General features: G+C 40.0%; 1 protein-coding gene across 1 annotated transcript; it reads left to right on the top strand.

Moving 5' to 3' along the window:
• Positions 1 to 541: 541 nt before the first annotated feature.
• On the top strand, positions 542 to 19,111 carry mbpa (myelin basic protein a). Its single transcript, XM_017700610.2, has 6 exons — positions 542 to 816; positions 1,454 to 1,558; positions 2,569 to 2,595; positions 4,851 to 4,871; positions 12,755 to 12,844; positions 17,423 to 19,111. Exons 1-6 carry the CDS (start codon positions 697 to 699, stop codon positions 17,471 to 17,473), a joined length of 414 nt encoding a protein of 137 aa, XP_017556099.1. The 5' UTR covers positions 542 to 696; the 3' UTR covers positions 17,474 to 19,111.
• Positions 19,112 to 20,524: the final 1,413 nt, after the last annotated feature.

Here is a 20,524-nt window from a genome sequence, read left to right on the forward strand (position 1 = left end):
AGTGTCAAAGCACTAGTTTACATCATACAAACAACGATCTGATCAAACTTTCTCTTCAGAAACATATTTAGCTGTGAAAAGATGTTCAGTGCCCTTGGAAAACCACTGCTATTGTCTTATACACTGTGTCACTGAGAAGCCCATTATTCCTCATTTGTCATTTCCAAAGTCCCTACAGCAGAGATGAAAAGGAAACATAACAGGTGCTTCCAGATCAAACATCACACAGAGCTCATGCACATAATTTTTCAACTTTCAACAATTATTTGTATAAAGGATGTGCATCGTCGTGACAATAGCGTGATTGTGCCGAGGGCTGTTGTGCATTGAGCTGCAGCTCTCTCATAGATAGGCCTTGTTGTGCCTCGGCCAGACCGAGGCAGATGTGGAAGAGAACAATGGAAGCTCCTTCAACAGCGAGCAGGGCTGTGACTGACTCCAAGGGTACACAGGCCCCGAAGAATGCCTGGCACCGATCCAGGGCCACTGACGCTATTACGGACCCACCTCATCTCCCATGATGGCCCGGGACGGAGGGGACCACACCTTCAAAGGCTGGCCCATCTGCCTCAGAAGCGCCGAAGACTATCCAGAAGCTTGGCGGGCTGTCATCAGAGTGGAGACCGGATTGTGTTGAGAAGGACATTGGAGGGCCATCCAGACTGTTGACCCAGGCTCAGAAGTTCAGCACCCAGAATGGCAACTGCTAGCACCTCAGGACAGAGCCCCTTCGGGCTGGGCCGGAGAAAGAGATCTCCTGGTATCCTGGATCAGATTGGCAAGTTCTTTGGAGGGGATAAGAAGAAAAGGGGCAAGGTGAGCGATAAAGGGTGCATGACTTTTTTTACCAATTTTAAAACTGTGCGTTACATTTATGTTACTATGCTAGTTGATGTAGCTAAATTTAGATGATGCAAAATTTTGCATTTAGCATTTATTTGTGTCAGAAATCAACATTTCTTTCTGTAAATTTTATATAACATTTAGCATTTCTTTGTATAAAACTTAAAAAGTTTGAACGTATTAACTTTTGAGTAACTATGGACACCACGCAGAAAATATTAAACAATTTCACAGGGTTTCATTATGGCTTCATTTGGCTTATTCACGGTCAGTGATAACAGAGCGTGATCATGTTTTACCCATATTTCAGGATTCATAGGATTTCTTGAATTTGAAACAATCCATTAAATTCTTCATTTTTGAGATTTTGACATTTTAAAAAATCTTATATTTGAATTTAAAGATACCATCTTTATTATTTCAGTCAACTCACTGCAAAGTACTTTTCACGTATCAATACTTGGTTGAGCATATATGAACTTTTTTCTCTTCTAGTCTTGAACTATTATTATTATTATTATTATTATTATTATTATTATTATATTTGTGCTAGTTAATACTTTTCTGCATATAGCAATAATATATCATCACTTTCCCGTTGTGTTTCTAGGGTTCATTCCGGGGTCACCTGTCCTCATCACCCCAAAGACCCCAGCATTCCTCCACCCGGCGCCGTGGAGATGTGAACCCAGTCCTGCACTTCTTCAGGAGCTTTGTGAGTACAACCTTCAAACTTTAGCGCTAAGCAAACTGATATACGAGGCTCAATAAAGCTTCATGTAATGAAAAAAAAAACACTTTAATCTGAGATCTGGTCCTGAAGCCCTTGCTTACTGTGCAGGAGCCTTCTTTACACCCACTGCACAGTGTCTCTGAAAGCACAATGAAAAGACTTAAAAGGCATTGAGGCATTTTTGACTTTGATGTTTTGCTTTGTCTGTCGAGTTCGAGTAACCGAGGCCTTTATTTCTGTACTACACAGCCTTCCTCATAGTGCATGTCAGTGAATAATCAGTTAATATGAAGCTCTGGTCACTTAAGGCCAAGTTTCTTGATCCTTAGTTCTATGAAAACCATGAGAACGACCACTGCGACCTTCATCACTACCAGTGTTCCCTTTGTTGGGCAGCGAATTTCTCTACAACACATTGTGTGTGGAGTATGTCAGCCATTCGCAATCCAAGTTTGCCGTCCAAAGCTGTCGTCATGTCAGACATGCAGTCCATGTTTACACATTTTTTACAATGGTACAGGCTTGTTTGTCCATCAGACAGCGATTACTTCATTTTTCTCCATGCTTCTCTTCTCAGATGCTCCACATAACAGCTTTTCGACTACAGTACACATCCCAATAGATAAATCACAGCGTTTAATCCATTATCCACTGAAACGGCAGCCCTGATTTAACCACAATGTGTTTTGTAGATCTTTTTTTTAAGAGATTTGGTAAGAAACCGCACATTAGTCACCTGCAGTAGAAACTCTGGAAACCTTTCTCATTGTTGCTGCTTTATGAAACACCCGACCGTATTTGGACGCAGACACAAATCGCTCATTAGAAAGATACATGAACTTCTAATTTCATCCATCAGGAATGAGAACTGCTCCCCAAAGTATAAAGAAAAAGCTATAATGCCAGAAGAACTGGGTTTATATCATAAAGCTGTCATGAAGCGTGGCTGGGTTGGATTTCCTTCACTGAAACTGTACGTTTGTCGCCCACAGGTGTCCTCTCCTCGTCCCAAGTCGAGGGTAAGTGTCTTTTTCCGTCCCCATTGATCTGATTGGTTTTGGTCCACATAAAAATGTCCCTCCCTAATGAACTAACCCGACTTCGCTTATAAATATAGAGGTCATCGCATCTTTGTCGTGTGGTGGCTATAATCTCAGCATGCGGATTTCTCTCACATAACCAGACATCATGAGTCCGTGATGAAAAGCTTTGAACTAATAGGAAGGATTCAATTTTTAGTACCCAATTAGTAAATAAATAAATAAATAAATGCATTTTAAAGTACAGATATGCACACAGACGTCTTCTGATTGAGTTCCACATTGCATTACTCTGGTTGTTACTGAGTCACAACAAAGCCTCCAGAAATGACCCAGGAGAAGCTGTAAACATGCTAAACTTTGCATGGAAGTAAATGGATCAAGTTGGTTTCCCAAGTATGTTTGGAGCATTTCTATTGGCCCATTCAGCATGAAATGTTAACCCAAGGCCATGTTCACATTTTCTAGAAAAAATAAGCATTGCTTGCACGTAGAACCTGAGAGGGAGCGTGTTATCGCAAAACAACATCACGGCTGTGATCTGGTGGCTGTAGATCATCAAAGCTGTGATGTTATAGTGATAACACACTCCTCAGTGTTTTACTGCTTTAATACAGCAGTTTAATAAATACAGTAAGAAAGGAATAAACTGGCCATGAACGCGGCGTTTAATATGTTTTAATGTTCAGTTCCTTCCTCCTAATTATAGCTCCTTAACGAGCAGCTCGCTGCTACGTCAGAGTAACGAGCTCCGCCCACTCGCTGCTCAGCCGGCAGTTCGTTCTCCAGCTCCTTACACTAAATTCCCAAACTGTCATCACCACTGAGCAGCTTTTGTTTTTTATTGGGTCAGTTTTATGTCTCAGTCTGATTTGGTCCGACTCTGAAGATCAGACACGTTTGGTGAATGGTGTTGGGTTCATTTCTGGCTGATTCCAGGTTGTTCAGCTGTTCTTCTGTCACAGCTGCCGACTAAAAAGCTGCTCAGTGGTGACGACAGTCTGGGAATTTACTGTCGTCTCGTCTTCAGAGTCGGACCAAATCGCCTGTCGGTCAGATGTGATCTTAACAGTGTCCGTTTTCTGTTTGTGGCAAAGTAAGAAGTAAAAACGTTCAAATGGTTCGAGCGTCTCCTAAAGCTGTCAGAGTCGTTGCTTAGCAACCGTGTCTCAGCGGAGTGATAGCGTTTGTGAGAAACCTGTGACGTTATGGTGAAATAACGGTTAGAACGCCTCTCAACCAATCAGCTTGTGTGGCCAAAACTAACTGTTGTATAAATATAATTGTTACATGTTATTCCTTCCAATAAATCAAGTGTGTTATTGATAGAATTTATATCTTTAGGAGACTCCAAACTTTGTTCTTCAAGCTAGGTGAAAAGACACTAACTACTTAAAAAAAATGATATATGATGTTTTACCTGCAGAAACAGACCAACTGCTGAGATAAATGGCTTAAAAATGGGCTCATATACATATGTATATATCGCTGTTGCGGGATGAAAACCTCATATCTCCAAATTGGTAACTTTACAGGAGAAGGAAAAAACCTACTTTACTTTTATTGTAAGTCAATGGAACCAGAATTTTTTCCAAGTCATTTTGGGTCATTTGTCCATCCATCATGAAATTTACACACAATGTAAATGGCAACATGTCCTTTCAAATTACGTCAAAAACTAAAAAAACAACAAAATTGGACATACGAGGTTTTCGTCCGACAACAGCGATATGCTATATATACATGCTGTCTCCAAACATTATTAAGAATACTATTTTATGTGACATTTTTGGGTTTTTCCTATTGACCCAGTGGGCAGCTGGTATTTTAACAGTTTAAGTACCTTTTTAAATAAAAAACAAAGAGATATAACGTGAGATTCAAGGTTTTTCTCCCAACAACAAAAACATACGACGATTGATATGAACAGTGATGTACATCATATACTTATGACCAGACTTATTTTCCTAGATATTTAGTTATAATGTTCCTGCCACTCGTTTCCTGCCGGTTGCAAACTTTCTCAGCTGCTCAAAACACTCATCTCACGTTTGGACTTTCCCTGTTTATGAATGTTTTTGAGATCTCATCACTGGTCATTCCTTCTCATAAGAGTTGCTTACAGGAGTTTTCACAGTTTGAATTCCAACAAGGCAAAGAAATGTTGTACTTCTGTGGCTTTAAAAGCCGAAACTTAACGGCTTTGTCTTGTTTTGTTTCTTTTTCATGTGCAGTGGAGGGAACTCTTGGGCCTGGTATGTCACCCAGCTTTGTATTGAACCCTGTTTGCATTCGCAGTCGTCACCATAGGCAGATGTTCATGGCTTCAGCAGGCAGCCTCTCCTTGTTCCTCTGTCCTGTTCCTAATAGATGTGTCTTCTTCCTTAACCGTCCTTCTTCTTCCCCTGTGAAATAACTGATTAGTAATTGCAGCCACTGTGCCTTCTCCATTCGTTTGGTGCTCTTGTCAACTTGACGCATAAGATGGTTTAAGTTCAACTCATGAAAATTCACTTTTATATGATTGCAGAAGTCCCAAGTTAGAAGGAGTAATATGTTTTAAAAGTGCTCTTTTTATTAGTGTTAACCACTGGCAGGCCTTTTATGTTCTACACAGTGCATAATAATAGTGATGGACTGTGATTATTAGAGATAGGCCTTCAATTTGGGCCATAACACGTCATAAAGCTGGATTGCCATGGATTCATCCGTGTCTGGGTCGCGGGGGCAGCAGCCTAAGCTTACGGCCGTAACACCCTGAGAGCGCCTGATCTCATCTGATCTCAGAAGCTAAGCAGGGTCGGGCCTGGTTAGTACGTGGATGGATTGCCAAGATGGATTTCCAAAAGTATGTTAGCACCTAGTGAACATTTTGCCATTCTCAACTAAATGTAGACATTTGTAGCTTGTAAAACACAGTTCCTGTTTTATTTCGAGCTTTATTTAAAGACAGTAGCACATCATTTACCTTGTAGCAGTCGTACGGTGACCCTAGTGAAGACCTACTGCCTCTGTTTTCCATTTCTAGCAACTGACTGAAACTACAGCTCATATTTACATTATCTAGAACTTCCAGAGGGCTTAGTGCTAGGGTGCTCAACTCCAGCCCCTGGTAATCAACAGATGAGTTTAATCAGGTGTGTTTTCAGCAAATTGTGCTAGGCACTATCCCTCCAGGACCGGAGTTGTGCACCTCTGGCCTAGATTGACTATTTTTTCTCACTAAATCAGTCCCACAGTTTGTAAATCAAAACAAAACAATTCTTAACGATGTTGGTAATTAATCTAATGTAAGTAAGTAATGCTGCAATTGTGATCTAGTTGGAACTTAATATTACACAGAACAGCACAGAGGAAGAGGTAACAGGATGATTTAACCCGTTATAATCACAGGCTTAATACATACTAAGGCTTATTTTTCAGTAACTACAGGGACTTCAGGGCAAACTGGCTGAGCTGTTCTACTATTTCTTTATAACGCTATATATATATGGCTCGTCTGCCTTTGCACGCATATGGAATTGAGTGAGATCCCATTCTTAATCCATAGGGTTTAATATGATGTCGGCCCACCCTTTGCAGCTATAACAGCTTTAGCTCTTCTGGGAAGGTTTTCCACAAGGGTTAGGAGTGTGTTTATGGGAATTTTTGACCGTTCTTCCAGAAGAGCATTTGTGAGGTCAGACACTGATGTTGGACGAGAAGGCCTGGCTCACAGTCTCCACTCTAATTCATCCCAAAGGTGTTCTAGCGGGTTGAGGTCAGGACTCTGTGCAGGCCAGTCAAGTTCTTCCACACCAAACTGGCTCATCCGTGTCTTTATGGACCTGCTTTGTGCACTGGTGCACAGTCATGTTGGAACAGGAAGGGGCCGTCCCCAAACTGTTCCCACAAAGTTGGGAGCATGAAATTGTCCAAAATCTCTTGGTGCTGAAGCTTTAAGAGCTCCTTTTACTGGAACTAAGGGGCCGAACCCAACTCCTGAAAAACAACCCCACACCATGATCCCCCCTCCACCAAACTTTACACTCGGCACAATGCAGTCAGACAAGTACTGTTCTCAGTACTTCCCAGACTCATCTATCGGATTGCCAGACGAAGAAGCGTGATTGGTCACTCCAGAGAACACGTCTCCACTGCTCTAGAGTCCAGTGGCGGCGCTTTACACCACTGCATTCGACGCTTTGCATTGCGCTTGGTGATGTAAGGCTTGGATGCAGCTGCTCGGCCATGGAAACCCATTCCATGAAGCTCTCTATGCTGTTCTTGAGCTGATCTGAAGGCCACATGAAGTTTGGAGGTCTGTAGTGATTGACTCTGCAGAAAGTCGGTGACCTCTGCGCACTATGCCCCTCAGCATCCGCTGACCCCGCTCTGTCATCTTACGTGGCCGACCACTTCATGGCTGAGTTGCTGTCGTTCCCAATCGCTTCCACTTTGTCATAATCCCACTGACAGCTGACTGTGGAATATTTAGTAGTGAGGAAATTTCACGACTGGACTTGTTGCACAGGTGGCGTCCGATCACGGTACCACGCTGGAACTCACTGAGCTGTATACATTTATATACGTCTTTAGTTGCTTTGTAAAAGATTCCACAGAACCAGGTTAAGCTTTTTAAACAAACTTCCATTTGTTTCAAACTAAATTTCTATTATCCATCATGTGCTATTTGTTTAGACTCATCAACACAAAGGAATACTTTGTTAATTAAATGATTTCTTATCAAACTTCACACCTTTAGTTAGTTATCAGTGCTCATAATAACAGTAAATTGCCCCAGCAATGTCCACATTTGAAAAAAAACGAGCACTAAACGAACAAACCTTTGACTTCAGATGCAAATACTATCCTAAGAGCTTCTCATGTGCACACAGCAGCCAAATAAGACACTTGCTTGCTCTGAGTGCTCTGAATACCTAAAAGACCCTGAGGGTTTCTCACTACTTAAGGAGACCATGGAGAATCATGGCATAAATAGCTACGGCAGCAACATCAAGAGGCTATATGCACAATGCACAATGCTAGAACCACAATGCTAGAACCACATGTTCTCATGACGTCTAATACTTGACATATCAATGTGATTCACAAGAACAAGGAACGCTGTTGACCATAATAACATAGATAGACAGAAGAGATAGATCATTGAAAGCTAGTGGAGTCAGCTGGCTTGGCTACATGCTTCTCTAAGCGCTGCGATAGGCTGTTTTTGGCAGAGCTCGGCTTGTGCTTGGTGCTTATTCGCTTATGCAGTCCCCCTCTTAACTTGTTATGACAAATACCATCAGTTATATGAGCTATGTCCTTTCTTTCACAACAACTCTGCTACCCCACAGCAATTATCTCGAATAATTTGAAATAGTGGGGAGGGCTATGTCCCTCTCAGCCCCCCTTGAATTGACACCCATTGTTGGAGGTCTATCTTTGGCTGGGAGTCAACTGTCCTCATAACGTCATATATGACAGATGTAGCATATTCTGAAATATCCTTGATATCTGATTACAGTCACTGTGGTGTGAGGGTCAATATTTGTCTATTTGGAATTGAACCGAGTTTGTTTTTTCTGACACTTCCATCCAGAGTGACTCAGTGCTTCTGGATGACTTTGAGACAGCACGACTTTTTCTGAACCGAAGCCGGTAAAGCAGTTTTCTCTCCTAGGGGTCTAGTGACAGAGCTCATTTTCTCCGTTTTAACTCTTGCAGCCCCTCTCCCTCCCTCTGTCTTCATCAGTGTCCGGAAATGTCTCTGAGTCACTCACTCACCAGCGCCCCCTGTGTTGTAATCATGAACTGTTTGCAGTCTACAGGCTCCTTTAGGGGTTTATACGTTAAAGCAAAAGTGTGGCACTGAGAGAAAATGAGCTGATACATGTATCCATCCATGAGGCTCTTATCTAAGCACTTTGTTGTTTTACAACAAAAGTTTAAAAGAGTTACTAAGTTTACAGTAATATTTTTGTAGAGTATAAACTTTAATTTGATAAATCATCTGTTTTGATAAGCAATTGCTGTTGTGAGAAAAAAAAAGAGTAGATATAGTGTCATTTTTTGTCTGTGCCATGCTTTTGGTCTCTCTTAACTCACCCCTTTGGGCAACATTCGTTGTCTGCGTTGTTTGTGATGCATGCATGTGATAACCTCGGCAGTTGGATTCATGGGTGTGATTTCTTTATCTTGTTTATTAAGGATGGGACTATCCAGATTTTCCCAGTTTTTTAATCGTTTTCATTCTCTAATGCTATCTGTTTTCCTCCTCCATTTCAGCACTGAAACTTTTCATTGAACAAATACATACATATAGACGTACAGCACTGTGCAAAAGTCAAAGATCACACTTTATTTATACAGTTTCCACCCAAAATGGCCATTGAGTTCAAGTTATTCATTTTCAGTGTCCAGAAAATACATATTTAGCCCCTTAAGTAGCCAGAGTCCACCAGCCAATCCAAAGTTTTTTTACACACTTCCATAACCTAAGAATAGCTCAGCCAGTTTGCACTGAAGTCCCTGTAGTTCAATCAATCAATCAATCAACCTTTATTTTGACTCGGAAGTACATTGAGGGCAACCCTCATTTTCAATGTAGCCGAGCATTTACAAAAACAGGGATTGACATGACATAGAAAATAGTAACTACATTTAATCATTTTAAATTAAAAGAAAATTTAAAATAACAGTGAATAAAAGATAAAAGTAGATAAAAATAGAACTTGAGATTTTAAATGGTAAGAAATTAAGATCAAAATAGATAAGAAATTAGTAAAGTAATAATACAATATCACAAATTAAAAAAGTAATCATAAAAACTTAAAATAAAATGAGAGGAAATAAATAAATAAAGAAAAAGAGATAAAAAAAACTAAGGAGAACTAATACAAAAATAAAAGTTACGAATAAATATAATTAAGTAAAACAGGTACAGGCTGTCTGTAGGTGGTTTGATATTAAAAATTTTAAATGACTGAGTGACGCCAGTGACCTGAGTTTTAGTGTTTCCTGTAGTGAATTCCAGCTCACTGCTGCACTGTAACTAAAAGCAGATTTTCCCAGTTCTGTAAAAACTCTTGGTACCTAGTTATTGAACAATAAGCCTTAGTGTGTAATAACCCTGGGATTTTAAGGGGTTATGGTAGTTGTTCCTTAAGTCCTCCAGACAGTCCACAGTTTTATAAGTCTGGGATTTTAAGGGGTTATGAGAAATTGCATACAAGCCTCAGCAACACAATACCACAATAACACAATACCAAATTTTCAGTATTTAGGGCCCAGACATTCTTTCAGGTTTTAGAGTTACATGTAGAGATATTTTCCCACACCTTTCAAAGTTCAGTCTTAGAAGCTGGTTACCCTTTCTGCTTCTCACAATCCACATAATAATCCAAAACACATTTAAGTCCATTTTTCTGAGAACTCTAGATATGTTTGCGTTGTTCACTTGGTTTGCAAATTGTCCTTTTCTCAGTGAGGTTCTTCTTGAACAGCTACGCATCCTTTCAGACCCATAGCACTGAGTCGTCTTCTCACAGTGGGAGGATGGATGTGGATGTTTTCAGATCTGAAGCAGTGGTCCGAGTCGGGACACAGACTCTGTCCTATGTGGACCTGGGCCTATAAATGATGAACTAAGGAGAGTTATTTAGTTTCATTGAGGTGGTCCTATTTTAATTGACGTAACTTCTAGCATTTACAGTTTGGCTTTAGTGGCCCGGGAGACTCACAGACCAATCGCACTGTAAATATCACACGTGACACTTCTCAGCCAATCAGAGACTTTAGTGAGAGGTGCACGCACAAGGGAGGGACGAGGCAAGAAACAGCAGTCAGAGAAGAAAGTGAGCCAGATTATTTTACATGTTGTGCTCTAAAAAGAGAAAACTGACAGTAAATGTTGTTAAAACTTGACTGAATTTGATTTTATTTGATTTGATATTTAGTTGTTGGCTGTATAAGAAGCTGCTATTCCTACTCAGTCATGATGCAGATTAGACATTATGATATTCCGGACCTTCGCTTGAGGAAATTTTCTTTGACTGGAACTTGTTGAATTTTAATTAAAGACCTCTGGTCTAACAGGTCTTCCAGGTGGTTGTTAGGAGTTTTCTCTGTAGGTTTAATCAGTTTTTGAATCTTCTCAGATATAAATCCTAAAAATTGAATAACTTGTACATAATGGCTGTTTTGAAAGAAATGAAAGAAATGAAGGGGGCTTTGACTTTTGCACATACATATAACATGTAGCACGATAGCTGGAATGTTATGGAACATGTTACACCTTAAAATAAGGTTTTCCGTAGCGATGGTATGATACCACGTTTCCGATATTGATATTAAAACCTTCACATTTGTGATCTGATTGTAACGGAAGCACTTCAGTTAATCTTCAGTTAATATGTTGATCTACGAGTAGCTAAATTTCTTTCGGCATCAATAAACTATCTATCTATCTATCTATCTATCTATCTATCTATCTATCTATCTATCTATCTATCTATCTATCTATCTATCTATCTATCTATCTATCTACTTACCTACTCATCTATCTATCTATCTATCTATCTATCTATCTATCTATCTATCTATCTATCTATCTATCTACTTACCTACTCATCTATCTATCTATCTATCTATCTATCTATCTATCTATCTATCTATCTATCTATCTATCTATCTATCTATCTATCTATCTATCTATCTATCTACTTACCTACTCATCTATCTCTCTATCTATCTATCTATCTATCTATCTATCTATCTATCTATCTATCTATCTATCTATCTATCTATCTATCTATCTATCTATCCACTTACCTACTCCTCTATCTATCTATCTATCTATCTATCTATCTATCTATCTATCTATCTATCTATCTATCTATCTATCTATCTATCTATCTATCTATCAATCTATCTACTTACCTACTCATCTATCTATCTATCTATCTATCTATCTATCTATCTATCTATCTATCTATCTATCTATCTATCCACTTACCTACTCCTCTATCTATCTATCTATCTATCTATCTATCTATCTATCTATCTATCTATCTATCTATCTATCTATCTATCTATCTATCTACTTACCTACTCATCTATCTATCTATCTATCTATCTATCTATCTATCTATCTATCTATCTATCTATCTATCTATCTATCTATCTACTTACCTACTCATCTATCTATCTATCTATCTATCTATCTATCTATCTATCTATCTATCTATCTATCTATCTATCTATCTATCTATCTATCTATCCACTTACCTACTCCTCTATCTATCTATCTATCTATCTATCTATCTATCTATCTATCTATCTATCTATCTATCTATCTATCTATCTATCTATCTATCTATCTACTTACCTACTCATCTATCTATCTATCTATCTATCTATCTATCTATCTATCTATCTATCTATCTATCTATCTACTTACCTACTCATCTATCTATCTATCTATCTATCTATCTATCTATCTATCTATCTATCTATCTATCTATCTATCTACTTACCTACTCATCTATCTATCTATCTATCTATCTATCTATCTATCTATCTATCTATCTATCTATCTATCTATCTATCTATCTATCTACTTACCTACTCATCTATCTATCTATCTATCTATCTATCTATCTATCTATCTATCTATCTATCTACTTACCTACTCATCTATCTATCTATCTATCTATCTATCTATCTATCTATCTATCTATCTATCTATCTATCTATCCACTTACCTACTCCTCTATCTATCTATCTATCTATCTATCTATCTATCTATCTATCTATCTATCTATCTATCTATCTACTTACCTACTCATCTATCTATCTATCTATCTATCTATCTATCTATCTATCTATCTATCTATCTATCCATCTAGCTGGTGTGCATTCCTTCATTTCATCCATTCAACGTCCTATTCATTATGCTGACATTGGCTCCATTACTTATAGTAGGTATTGAACTCGTGCCATCTCAGGTTTTAAATCATCGTGATTCCACTTGGTGTAACATGGTGCTCACAGCCACCCTGACTTGTTTACACCTCCACAGTTTACACAGTGCTTGTTTAAGTCCCAGCTCCATGCCGGTGCCATCAGTGTTTGTTGATGCAGGATATTTCTGTAGGCTTCGCCATCGACGCGGGGCTCCGAGAGTATCAGATCCCCCCACAGACGCCGCCGAGAACAGAACACACTCTCCAGAATCTTCAGCCTGGTGAGCCTACAGTAGCGCTGTCATTTAATTAAAGGTCTCCGAAAGGTCACACAGACTAAGCTAAAATTATGCTAACTGCATGACGGCGTCAAGGAGTTGATATTTGGTGCAACATTAATTCAAGGGTCATAAAGTACGTTAACATTTCTGACTTGGGATTTGATGATTTGCATATTTAGCTTTGGAAATGAGCAGAAAACACACCCTACTGTGTCAGGGGTTTCACCTTCACAGCTCCTGAGCTGTAAACTGAAAACATGGCCACAGAAATGCGGCACACAAGATTAACGAGTGTAATGATGGATAGCAATGCTTCCTAAGCCAGAGCAGACGTCTGAGTTAGCAGTTTGTGTTCTCCTCTAAGCATGTTGAGCTGCTCAGTGCTCCTTCCTCCTTCCAGCTTAATGGCATCATGTGATGACCTAGCCAGCATAACATTCTGACCACCTCCTCGTTTCTACCCTCATTGTCCATTTTATCAGCTCCACTTACTGTATAGCTGCACTCTGTAGTTCTACAGTTACAGACTGTAGTCCATCTGTTTCTCTGATACTCTGTTACCCTGTTCTTCAGTGGTCAGGACCCCCATGGACCCTCACAGAGTAGGTGCTATTTGGGTGGTGGATCATTCTCAGCACTGCAGTAACACTGACGTGGTGGTGGTGTGTTAGTGTGTGTTGTGCTGGTCTGAGTGGATCAGACACAGCAGTGCTGCTGTAGTTTTAAACGCTGTGTCCACTCACTGTCCACTCTGTTAGACACTCCTACCTTGTTGGTTCACCTTGTAGATGTAAAGTCAGAGACGACAGCTCATCTGCTGCTGCACAGTTTGTGCTGGTCATCCTCTAGTCCTTCATCAGTGGTCACAGGACCCGTTTGGCTGGATAATTTTGGTTGGTGGACTGTTCTCAGTCCAGCAGGAACACAGGTGTTTAAAATCTCTAGCAGCACTGCTGTGTCTGATCTACTCAGACCAGCGCAACACACACTAACACACCACCACCATGTCAGTGTTACTGCAGCGCTGAGAATGATCCACCACCCAAATAGTACGTGCTCTGTGAGGGTCCAATGGGGTCGTGACCACTGAAGAACAGGCCATATATATATATATATATATATATATATATATATATATATATATATATATATATATATAATGTACATATATAAAAATTCCCCAGTTCAGGCTGTGACATAACCTCCTCTGCTTCAGTCCCGTCTGACATAATGCCTAAACATGACTCTCCTGGTGCCTTCCCCTCTGTCCTGGCCTCCTTGTTCTTTGCCCACTGCTTACTGCCTGTTTACCTGATCCACCTGCATGACCATAATCCTTGACATCATTATTCATCAAAACCTCTACATTTTTTCTCCTCGCTGGACTGAATTGTGCGTCACTGCTGTTTCCTTATCATTCCCTATCTCCCCATTTCCATCACTAACACACAGCTCATCTCTAGCAGCCAACCAGGACACCTGCTCTGGAGATCTGCACACACAGTCCAGCTCTTATACACAGCATCCAACCCTAGGACTTTCTGACTGAGAGAAAACTGACGTCTGTCCTCATTTATCTAAAGTCAACTTTTATCAGTCTATTCGTTCAACAGGATCAGTTATCATTTCCATGTGCTTTTCATGATGAACAGTAATTGTACTATTTACCTCATGCATCAAATGCCTAAGAGAGCAGAACCTATTATTGAGTCTTAAAGGGGAATTTGGACGTGATTTGCACAAATTCTGCATAACTCCATATTTGAGATGTAAACAAACTCATTCAGAGTGGTTTGATGGGAAATGTTAATTGTAGAGAAGGTTACTGATTTGAATTTCTTTCCAGTGGTGGTGAAAGGAACCAGGAATCGCCACGTCTACAACATAAACATAGCCGGTATATGTATTGTCCAAACCAACCAGAGAACCACGTCTTCTGAGTTTTCATGTGGACTTTTTTAGAAAAGGGTGGTAAATCTGAAAAATTAACCTTACATCCACTGTAAAAATTTGCTCGTCAGTTCAACCGGAAAAAAACGGAAAAAAAAAACCCCACAGTTTCAAATGAATTAAGTAGTTTTATTCAACCTAAATACTTTAAATGAGCGGTTCTTTCAATCAGTGTCATTTTTGAGTTGAATAAAACTCAATTTCTTGTTACCACATGAATTAATATGTCATTTTTAGGTTTAACTGACAAGCCAGTTTTTACAATGTGGGGACTATTTAGCTTTAACAGCCTGCATGCACCTTTCAAACTTACTTTTAGGTCAAAAGCTTCTAAAAAACATCCAAAAACAATGAATGCATTTACATGCGCTTAACAACCCGATAACTGCAGGAAATCAGATTTGGTCAGTAATCCGATCTACACACTTACATGTGCTTGAGTAATCAGATAATGGAGAAACTCCAGGTCTACATGAGTCAGACGGTATTCAGATTTTTGCTTTGCAACCAGCCAATAGCCTCACAGAACAGACGTGATTTAAATGTAATGTAAAACTTAAAATTCATGCCGGGGCTTTTTTAAAAACACTGTGCCACTGTACCTGGAAATATGAAGATACACAATATTTAATAATTAAATCCTTCATTTCGCTAAGCATGTATTTGGTTTCAGCTTCGCTCCAAAAGGGTTTTGCTGTGTCTGAAAAATAGGAAAGAAATCAGAGTAAGAGTTCACATGATTAGGATCAGATTATTGAGTAAACACACGTAAACACACTCAATGTCTCAGGCAACAGGCAATATATTCATCACCATTTCATCTGGTAACCTTCTGCGTTGTAGCTTTTAGAGGCATTAAACTCTACGTGTCTGGTATGTTGCCAAATTAAGTAAAATCAATGGTTTGAATTTTACTGTTAGGGTGTATTTCATTCACATGTAAATTTTATACACTGTATAAAATGTCGTATCAGTTCAACTTAAAAAAATAATGTGTTAACAAGTAAATTAACTAGTTTTATTCAAGCTTAATAAATACTTTGGATGGACGATTCTTTCAATCAGTGTAATTTTGGAGTTGAATAATAAAGTTAATTTTTAGGTTAATCTGATAAGCCACTTTCATAGTGAGCAGCATAACTATGGACCGAGTACATGTTGAAATCAGAGCAATTAAACACAAAACATTTATTCAGCCATAAATGATTTATTCAGTCATTTATTTTCAATGTATTAACTTACTTGTAATATTGCGAAACGTGCTCCGCAGTGTTTAAGCCAGTGCTGAATTGAAATGGAGTATATTGTCCTGGACCATACTAGTGTAAAACTAACGCAGTACTCGTAAACAGAGAGATGTGAGCTGCAGTAAGAATCCCCTTCACTGAAACCATGGAGCTGTAGTGACACTGGCTGTACTCTAAAGGGTCTCATGCCGGGGGGATATGTGAAAATGGGCCTGCAAAGCAACATTGCACTTTCCATTGTACACGACTCACATGATGCCAGGATGTATTTGAATTGCTGTGCTCCGCTGTTAGAAATTCTAGATTTCATCATTGTTTCAACAGCCTGCAGCCTCAGGCTTTTGTCAGTGGATTCAGGCGAAATCAGAAGCAGCTTAGCTTCCTTGCCTTTAGAACATCATCACCTTCACTTTCTTTCCCATAGATAAATGCTAGAATATGGATATAATGTTTGCAAACTTGCTTCTAGGTCATTTCATTCGACTGCATTGAATTTTATAACCTATACACTGTATGTCCAAAAGTCTGTAGACACCAGGCTATGAAGGCTATCCATATGGAGTTTGTCCCTCTTTGATGTAGTCACAGCCTCTACTCTTCTGGGAAGGATGTTGGAACATTGCTGTGAGGATTTGATTGATGCATTAGGTATTGGTTTTGGATGATCAGTTCTTGATCACTCCAACTCATCCCAAAGGTATTGGATGGAGCTCCATTGCCCCACAGTCCAATGCTGGGAGCCTTTATACCTTTCTTGCCAGCGCTTGGCATTGGGCATGGTGACCTTAGGCTGGCGCAGTGTCCATTCTATTGGTCAAGGCTTTTTTAGGGGGCTGTCTACGAACTTTTGGACATCTAGTGTAGCGCCTGCATACATCAATGTAGAAATGTACGTGTCCCTGCTGAAATTATAGCCTGTGTTGTCCCTCCGGAGCTTGAAAACCCAGGCGAAACACCTTCATCACATAGGGGTTTGTGCAATATTTAGATCTACCTCACCTGCTAATGAATTCCTTTTCCCTACAAGACAATCTTTCCATGTGTGAAGCTGAGCCTGCGCTCAAGCCTGACATCATCCAAAAGCATGTTGGAAACATTGAAGAGCCCTGAAATAGGCTTACAGTCATCGCTCATGTGAAGATGATGATCAAAGCGATGGCTGTGTATAGTTTCATCTGTACCTCTCGAGTGCCCCCTAGTCCCTCCTGAGTGCTCTCTGAGGCTACTCGTCGCTAGAGGAATGCATTATGGTCAAGATGTCCCGTATGTCTTTTTATTTTCTGTTCGTTATAGCTGCGCATTTTAGTCGTCCTCGCAGGAAGGTGGTGCAATTATAAGTGGTAATAACCGCCATCCGCTTGCATTTCTCTTTGCTTTTTAGGGAGAAAGCAGATCCCGTTCTCCACCCAAACGCTGGAGCACCATCTTCTGAGACGGGAAAGAGCCAGATGGACGAGAAGGGAAAGGATGAGGACGTGAAAGGAGAAGCAGAGGGTTTCTGCCCTGCAGACTCACACCTTGCTACGAGCTTAACAAACTAATACCAACCACATCCGCTTGTCAGACAGAGATACAATCCTGGTATCTGAAGTTATACATCTGTAGGGTTACATGCGGACAAGATGACTGTGGGAAGTCCACCGAATTGCTGTTGAGGTGGCCGGTGGTCTCAGTGGTCCAACTGTCTTTTGACAGTTCCTTTGCTCGTTGTGTTTACTTGGAATGAGCAGCCAAAAAACATTATAATAGGCCAGTACAATACAAGCTCTTGTCTAAACACGATGAGTCTTCTTGACCATTTGGAGGCCATCTAGGCCATCAGGTTTATGAAGTCACTTTTAGGACTATTAGGCCACAATGGCAAGCGTAACTGCACACACAATGATATTAGCATAGCACACTAGCTTTTACCAGTAGTTCCAAGCTACAGGAACTCGTATCTTCATCCAGTTAAGTTGAAACATCAAGGCAGCACTTGAGCTGATGGTCCCAAACCTGATTTCTAACTGCAGCAAACTTGGAAAACAATGGAAACAACGGCATTCCCAGCAGTTGGGTCAAGAGCTAGCATTCTCTGGTTCATCAAAGCTTGCTTCCATTCTCTGTCTGTCGTTTTTCCATGTGACATTCACAATACGTGTACTTGCATTTGATGCATCATTCAGCATCGCATCAAGCCTTCTTCTTTAATCCCTGTACTACTGTGAGAAGCGTTCCCCGAAGCATGGTTATTTTATGTGAGTGTAGCATATTTGTGGATATTTGCGTGTTTTTGTGGTTGTAAAGTGTCCTGTTGTGTACAGTTTGTTTCTTCTGTGTTAAGACCTCTGTAGTACGTTGGTTTGTGAGCTACTTAAAAGGGACTTTATATTTTTAACACTCAAATGTTGTATATTCTTAATAAATGGTATAGATTTTGAAACATCATTAAGTTACGACGGGTAATAAAATAACTCTCCAAATTGGAAATCGTTATCCAAGCCAGTAGAGATGAATGCCCTTACATTGCACTGCGGTAGTAAAATGCTTACAATGGTCATTTATTTAAACAGCTTGGAAGTAGCATGTGTGACACTAGCTGTGTAATGATATGTTGGAAATGTTTCATATTTACTGAAATATTTTTCAAATATTTATTAGGGACTAATTCTTTGTCTATAATATACATAACGAAAGGAGAGAGAGGCAGAAACCTGGGTTTCTACGAGTTTTAAAGGTAGTGAATGTGTGAGAAGAGCAAGACGGACGTGAGAGCGAAGAACTTAAAGAACGGCAAGTGGAAAAGTGAGGCAGACTGAAGCCAGTGTTTGTGACAGGCTCCCGTTCATAACGTGTCCTGATTCTTGTGCATTGTTTTGTTTCTCATATACATTGTTTCTCGTTCTTTGCATGTACTGTTTCTGAATAAGTGCTGAATATACAATAAATGTCAGTTTCACTCCCCATCAGCGCTGGATATGTCTCGAATGGTGCTAAAGAGTTACACAGAATATTTTAGAGTGGCCAACTTTCTAGATTATGATTATGTAATACTTTTAACCACTACATCAAATAAAGATTCCTAAATTTACGTATTTGTAGGTTATGTGTGTTTGTCCTTCGACCTCTTAAACTCTTAGTGACCCATATGTGGGGCTACACTTCAGATCTGCACTTATAAATGCATTACATACTTACTTATATTAATCAGCCAATTATGCAGCAGCGGTTCATTGCATAAAATCTAGCAGATTCAAGTTATGTTCACATCAACCATCAGAATATGGAAAAAGACTTGGAGTATGTGTGGGTAAGAGTACGAAGCCAAGCCTTCCTCATTGAGCATATCTTGACAACAACCAATTTCATCATATCTGGGTATGTAAATGAAATGATCTAACCCAAGAGGAGATGCCATTCTAGATCTGATGATTACAGATTTGGCCTTATATTACAACCCATTCCAGGTGCCAGTGGGGTTGAGTGATTTTTTAATCCTGCAAATGGGGAAATTCCACCTCTGCATTTAACCCACCTGTGCAGTGACACACCACATACAGACTCGTAAAGTAGACACACACAAAGGGGCAGTGAGCACACTTGCCCAGAGCAGTGGACAGCCCTATCCACAGTGCCCAGGGAGCAATTGGGGGTTAGGTGTCTTGCTCAAGGACACCTCAGTCACGGACTGTCGCCCCTGGGGATCGAACCGGCCACCTTCCGGTGACAGGGCCAGTTCCCTAACCTCCAGCCCACGACTGCCCTTATGGATACTTAACCAGAACTGACCAGATGGACAAATGTATCAAGATCAAACAACGCCAGATGAGACCTGGAAATATGACTTAGTTTGGAAGGTGGATATTTAACCTTGCAAGGAAAGAGATCTACGAGGCATCTAAGAGGCCATGACACAGTGTCCAGACCTAGTGCTTCTACCAGACACTTCATACTGTGTGTGACAGATTTCCTCCTTTGGCAACTAAAAAAAAAACCTGACAAACCTCGGATGACTCGGATGACGGATGAAACCAGTTATGACTCTGGTACAATGAAATTCAGTCTAAAGCTGGGATGAAGAGAAGAACCTTAAAAATGGACATCCCAGTTTATAAAGCAGACAATAATGAAGCCATTGCTGACTTTAGAAATCAATCCTTCTCTCACATCAACCAGTCAAAGCCCCCATTAGAAGTGTCAGATTTACCTGCTTTCCTACCATCTCTAAACCCTCTTCCCCTGGTCTATCCATGGGAGGTACGTGATAAATTCAAAATGAGTAAAACTAAAAAGCCCCTGGCCCTGATGGGATACCTCAAAAGGTGTGGTCACACTTTATTTGGATGGACCCTATAGATGCTCTACAGATACGTAAATCATTAACAGACTCTCTGGTGATGTTCAGTTGATTATCAACAACATTATGGTAAGGATTAGTGTTAGGAGTAGATGTAGGTTTTGCCTCGAGGTTCAGGTTAGGGTTAACTTTCGGACTAGATTTAAT

This window comes from Pygocentrus nattereri, chromosome 1, assembly GCF_015220715.1.
Source record: "Pygocentrus nattereri isolate fPygNat1 chromosome 1, fPygNat1.pri, whole genome shotgun sequence".
In the NCBI taxonomy this organism is placed as follows: Eukaryota; Metazoa; Chordata; class Actinopteri; order Characiformes; family Serrasalmidae; genus Pygocentrus; species Pygocentrus nattereri.

Excerpts from the sequence above, each read along its gene's own strand:
- mbpa (XM_017700610.2), top strand. The coding sequence starts at position 697 with ATGGCAACTGCTAGCACCTCAGGACAGAGCCCCTTCGGGCTGGGCCGG. Across the intron at positions 1,559-2,568 it reads TGCACTTCTTCAGGAGCTTT|GTGTCCTCTCCTCGTCCCAA; the intron begins GTGAGTACAACC and ends TGTCGCCCACAG. Across the intron at positions 2,596-4,850 it reads CTCCTCGTCCCAAGTCGAGG|TGGAGGGAACTCTTGGGCCT; the intron begins GTAAGTGTCTTT and ends TTTCATGTGCAG.